At 50.9% G+C, this 5,844-nt stretch overlaps 1 protein-coding gene across 1 annotated transcript; it reads right to left on the reverse strand.

Moving 5' to 3' along the window:
* Nucleotides 1-3,077: 3,077 nt before the first annotated feature.
* LOC138249006 (uncharacterized) lies at nt 3,078-4,427 on the reverse strand. Its single transcript, XM_069203062.1, has one exon. It carries the CDS (start codon nt 4,425-4,427, stop codon nt 3,078-3,080), a length of 1,350 nt encoding a protein of 449 aa, XP_069059163.1.
* Between the last annotated feature and the right edge of the window lie 1,417 nt (nt 4,428-5,844).

Below are 5,844 nucleotides of genomic sequence, written 5' to 3' on the forward strand. Positions count from 1 at the left end.
TAAAAATAAAAAATTAGGCGGGATTTGCGGTGGATCTTCTGATCCACCAAACATTTAAAAAACAAACAAACTTGGACTCCTGCGAATGTTTCAGGGAAGCCCCTTGGTAAGTCAGGTCCTGGGGGCATTTAAGTCTTGAATGAGGGGGCCGCTTGGCCCCCATTCAGCCCCGGGGACCACCACCTCCCTAGGGCTAATTTAATATGGTATGCATGGGGGTGCATGGCCCTCCTACAGCCCCAGTGACCGCCACCTCCCCGGGGTGAAAATGTAGATGTGTGCAAGGGAGTCTGTGTGGCCTCTCGAATTCCCTGGACCACCACCTACCGGGTGCTGCATGGCCACCCCCTCCACCCCAGGGACAATGACCTCCCTGGAGCAAATATTTAGTTCTGTGGGGGGGGCACTGCCCTCCACAGCCCCAGGAACAACCACCTTCCCATGGCTAAAATACAATAACGATGGGGGTCCATTTCAGACCCCTGGGCACGTGGACCTAAACCTCCCTGGGGCACAATTAATCAGAGGGGGGCTGTGCGCCCCCCCTTGAGGAGCCAGTGATGGCTGTGGGGACCACAAGCCGCTACGGCCAGCTTCTGCTATGTCCTAGGGTGCCAACCCCCAGGACATGGCTGTTTGCCTTTGCTTGGTGGGAGCTGACAGCTCCCACCAAGTAAAAACAACACAGTCCGCTTTCTGACAATGGAAGCTGTCAAACAGCTCCTGCTGGCAGAAAGTGAAGTTTCATCTGTTTCCCTACACGCAAATATGGATGCAGGGAAACATATAAAAACATTGCTTCCACAAGCAGGGAGCTGCTATAAAAAGCATCTCCCTGCTTGTTGGAGCAATGCCAACTCCTGCAGGATGTGGGGAGCCAGCTAGAACCGTAGGTCCTTTGAGTCTCCCCCGCGGTATTGTCACTCTCTTTTTCTTCCATCCCATGGAGGGATGGAAGAGAGAGTTTGTTATTGCAATGGTCTCTCTATACAATTACTTCAAAGAGTCAGACTAGCAATGATTTTGGTCTGAATGTTACAGTTTGGATGCAAAGCAGAACAGAGTCACTAATGGTCATGGTCTTGTGCTGTTACTCAGTACGCTGAAGGTTCAAATCCTAGTATCACTTGCCAGTGTTTTTATCTACTAATGTTTTGACTGTTAAACCTTCCCAGTGACAGAACATTCATGTTTCTTTCCATTCACGAGCATGGGTTGACTCTCATAGGTATGTCTTGAAGCATCACAGTAAGGAGTCAACTATGGCCTAAACGTTAAGGTCACAGACCCTCAGACTGAAAGTTGGTGGTTCTACTCCAGATGTGCCTGTGGTAATTTTCATTCTTTCATTTTGTTTAAACTTCAAAGGTTTAAGGTTCACACTAAAAGGTTATGTCACTCTTTTTTAATTTTTAATTGACAAATACATTTTGCTTTGTCCAGAAATATCTCACTCTAAGTATAACATTCATCAAAGCCGAAAAGACTCTCTATCTCTCTTCCTCTCATTCTCTTTCTCTCCCTTTCTCAATTTCACCTTTTCAATCTTTTTCTCCCATTCACACACCCACTGAAACACTCATGCACCCACTCACAGACCCACACAGACAATGGTCTACCCACTCACAGACCCGCCAAGACACTGATACACCCACCCTCACATCCAGACAGACACTCTCACAACCACTCTCATACCCAGATACACCATGTCACACCTATACTCACACCCAGAGAGACAGGTCATGGCTAACTTCCTCCACGCATGGCCAAAGGCTTTGTGCAGCATAGGATTGGGTTGTTAGGGGGTTGGCCGCATGGTCTCGCCCTTGTGGTTGGATTAAGATACAGTAATTTAAATTATTATACGTTAAAAAAACATAGAAATTCACTGAAAAAAACAAAGTCCCATATTTACACTTTTTGACGCAAAACTGCGCAAATGCAGTTTTGCGTCAAAAAGTATAGCGCCAACTTGCGTCATTCCAGAGCACCAGGCGGGCGCCAAATTTATGGATGGCGCAAGCCAGTGCAAAGGGTGGGCTAGTGTAAAAAAAAATACGTTAACCGGGTGGGGGTGGCGGTATAGGAGAAGGGAGTTTTGTACCAAAAAATTACATTAGGCTGGTAAGAGGCAAAAAAAAATGCTTCTAACCTGCCTAGCGTAATTTTCTGATGCAAAACCATCCATACCACATGATTTCTGTCTTAGGAAAGACAGGAGTCATGTCCACCATCCCAATGGCCAGCACAGACGACCAGTGTCCCTTGGGCATGGCAATTGCACCCTGTGCCATGCAGGGGGTCCCAAGTTGGGCCCTCGATGGCTCTATAATTTTAAAATAAAAAATACTTATCTATACTTACTCTGCTTACCTGGGATGGGGTCCCCCATACTCCGGTGTCCCTCTGGTGTGGGTGGGGGTGTACCTGGGGCTTGAGAAGGGCACCTGTGGACCCATTCCATGGTGTTCAACCAAGGAAATGGGTCCACAGGTCCCCTAACACCTGGCCTGACCTAGGCGTTAAATAATGTTGCAAAGCAAGATTTGCACCAGTATTTAGCGCCTCTTCCCACCTGTGCGTTATTTTAGGACAGGAGGGGGGGGCGGTAAATAAGGGACTATGGGGTTAGCACAATTTTTTTAGATTGGAACGCCTACCTTGCATCTCATTGATGAAAGGTAGATTCATGCACCTATAAAATGGTGCAAACTCCAGTATTTGGACGTTAGACGAGTCTAATGTCAAAATATAAATATGGAGTCAGTTTTGGGCCGACGTTGCGTAAACAAATTACGCACATTTCGTGCAAATGGAGAATAAATCTGCCCAAAAGGTTGCAGGCGCGTTAAAGTTAGGCTCACATTTTAAATGTTCAAAACCATAGAAAGTCACCTGTTATAGTTGGCGTCACCTCGTGCTCTAAGGTAACTAGAACTCGTGCTGGAAAGTAAATACCCTTGCAGAGCGTGGGGCGTTTCATCTCGCGCTCAGTTGTGTCTACCTGGGGGCCACGCTGGGGATGCAGTTACTGCCTTCTGCTGTGGAATGAAGGAGGGCGGGTGATTTTCAGCACGTCACAAATGTGGGGGGGTCAGGAGGGGCTGCTTGTAGATCGGATGCTGTGAGGATACCACCGGGGAAGGTGTAACTTGAGTGTAGTGCGTGGATACCACCGGGGCAGAGTGCGTGGATACCACCGGGGAAGGTATAACTTCAGTGTAGTGCGTGGATACCACCGGGGGAGGTGTAACTTCAGTGTAGTGCGTGGATACCACCGGGGAAGGTGTAACTTCAGTGTAGTGCGTGGATACCACCGGGGAAGGTGTAACTTCAGTGTAGTGCGTGGATACCACCGGGGCAGAGTGCGTGGATACCACCGGGGAAGGTATAACTTCAGTGTAGTGCGTGGATACCACCGGGGGAGGTGTAACTTCAGTGTAGTGCGTGGATACCACCGGGGAAGGTGTAACTTCAGTGTAGTGCGTGGATACCACCGGGGCAGAGTGCGTGGATACCACCGGGGAAGGTGTAACTTCAGTGTAGTGCGTGGATACCACCGGGGCAGAGTGCGTGGATACCACCGGGGAAGGTATAACTTCAGTGTAGTGCGTGGATACCACCGGGGAAGGTGTAACTTCAGTGTAGTGCGTGGATACCACCGGGGCAGGTATAACTTCAGTGTAGTGCGTGGATACCACCGGGGGAGGTGTAACTTCAGTGTAGTGCGTGGATACCACCGGGGAAGGTGTAACTTCAGTGTAGTGCGTGGATACCACCGGGGAAGGTGTAACTTCAGTGTAGTGCGTGGATACCACCGGGGCAGAGTGCGTGGATACCACCGGGGAAGGTATAACTTCAGTGTAGTGCGTGGATACCACCGGGGGAGGTGTAACTTCAGTGTAGTGCGTGGATACCACCGGGGAAGGTGTAACTTCAGTGTAGTGCGTGGATACCACCGGGGCAGAGTGCGTGGATACCACCGGGGAAGGTATAACTTCAGTGTAGTGCGTGGATACCACCGGGGGAGGTGTAACTTCAGTGTAGTGCGTGGATACCACCGGGGAAGGTGTAACTTCAGTGTAGTGCGTGGATACCACCGGGGCAGAGTGCGTGGATACCACCGGGGAAGGTATAACTTCAGTGTAGTGCGTGGATACCACCGGGGAAGGTGTAACTTCAGTGTAGTGCGTGGATACCACCGGGGCAGGTGTAACTTCAGTGTAGTGCGTGGATACCACCGGGGGAGGTGTAACTTCAGTGTAGTGCGTGGATACCACCGGGGGAGGTGTAACTTCAGTGTAGTGCGTGGATACCACCGGGGAAGGTGTAACTTCAGTGTAGTGCGTGGATACCACCGGGGAAGGTGTAACTTCAGTGTAGTGCGTGGATACCACCGGGGCAGGTGTAACTTCAGTGTAGTGCATGGTGGGGGTCAGGGCTCAAGCACACACAGGCCACCCCGACTGCGGCACCCCGCGGCACGCGGGCAGGTCTGCAATGTGTGATGTTCCGGCAGCAGGTGACTGATGCTTTCACAACATTTAAGGCCCTCCTGTGCAGACAAGGAGCCTTTCCCAGGCTGAGGACAGGGCAGGCGACGGAGGAGCCGGGGCTACCAGCCCCCCGGCCATGGCTTCATGCTCCCCCACTCATTTCCACAACTGAGTAGCTCTGGGATTCTCCCGTTGCTGTCTCCAAATCCATGGTTTTGTTTATGGCTTGTATGCAAGGATTAGTTTATGTTGATGCCTGGCGGGCAGGGCCTCGGGGGAGAGTAACTTGCCCCTGATGGATGTCTTGGGGGGTCTGCTATGTCCAGGCTCTACTATGGCAAAGGGCTGAGCATGGACAGGCCATGTCACGTTGCCCCGTGCAATGCACCCCTGATTGTCGGCTCCGCCGAACTAACACAGGTGACTGATGGGCTTTCCTCTATCTCTCCCGGAAGTAGCTTTACTCGGGCAGAGCTGTCTGAGCCCCACCCTGCTCTGTCGTCAGCATCCCCGGGTACCTGGGGATACTGGTGGACTGATGCTCTCATCCCACAGCAGGTTCTTTGTATGTGCGTGAGGGTGGGTTTGCACGTGACTGGGCACCACGTGGCTGCATGAGTGTGCACAGGAGCCTGTGTCTGCACATAGGCGTGTGACTGCACATGTGAGTATGCACACACGCCCTCGTGTGTGCAGGGTGGGCAATCACGGACGGCCCGGGGGGCTGCTCTGACACTTCAGGATGTGGCCAGGGTTAGGCCGGTTTTATGGTCTGCTTGGGAGGGTTTTACTTTCTTTTCACTGATATTAAAACAAACATTGCCTACAGCAAGCACACATCCACACAGTCAGTTCTATACCACGCAGAATACTAAACCGGCCTCTTACAGGTACAACACTGCCCCGGTGTGCACACAAGGGACTCGTATTAGCTGTCTCCCTCACTGCCCCTCGGGCTGCCCCGGCCCACACTGTGAGTTGTGCACTGGAGTTTGTGTGCATTACCGCATGCTCATGAGTGTGTGCACAAGTGTGTCTGGCCCTTAAAGTGTGTAGGTGTGTAGACAAGTGTGTGTGTGGACATGACTGACATGACTGTTTGTGTACAAGTCTGCGTTTGAATCTCAGAAGTTTCACTCCGTCTTTTAAGCTTCTGATGTCAACGAAATGAGTACAACTGACTTGGGTCACATGTGTTCTTTTTGAAAATGCATGTTGCATGTGTACAAAGAATGCATGCATGTGAGTGTCCATGCACACGAGTTTGTGCACATGCACATATGTGCACATTATTGTCTGTATGTCGGTAGAAGTCTGTGTATGTGCACTAGTGCTTGTACAGAACTCT

Source organism: Pleurodeles waltl, chromosome 8 (genome assembly GCF_031143425.1).
Source record: "Pleurodeles waltl isolate 20211129_DDA chromosome 8, aPleWal1.hap1.20221129, whole genome shotgun sequence".
Taxonomy (NCBI): Eukaryota; Metazoa; Chordata; class Amphibia; order Caudata; family Salamandridae; genus Pleurodeles; species Pleurodeles waltl.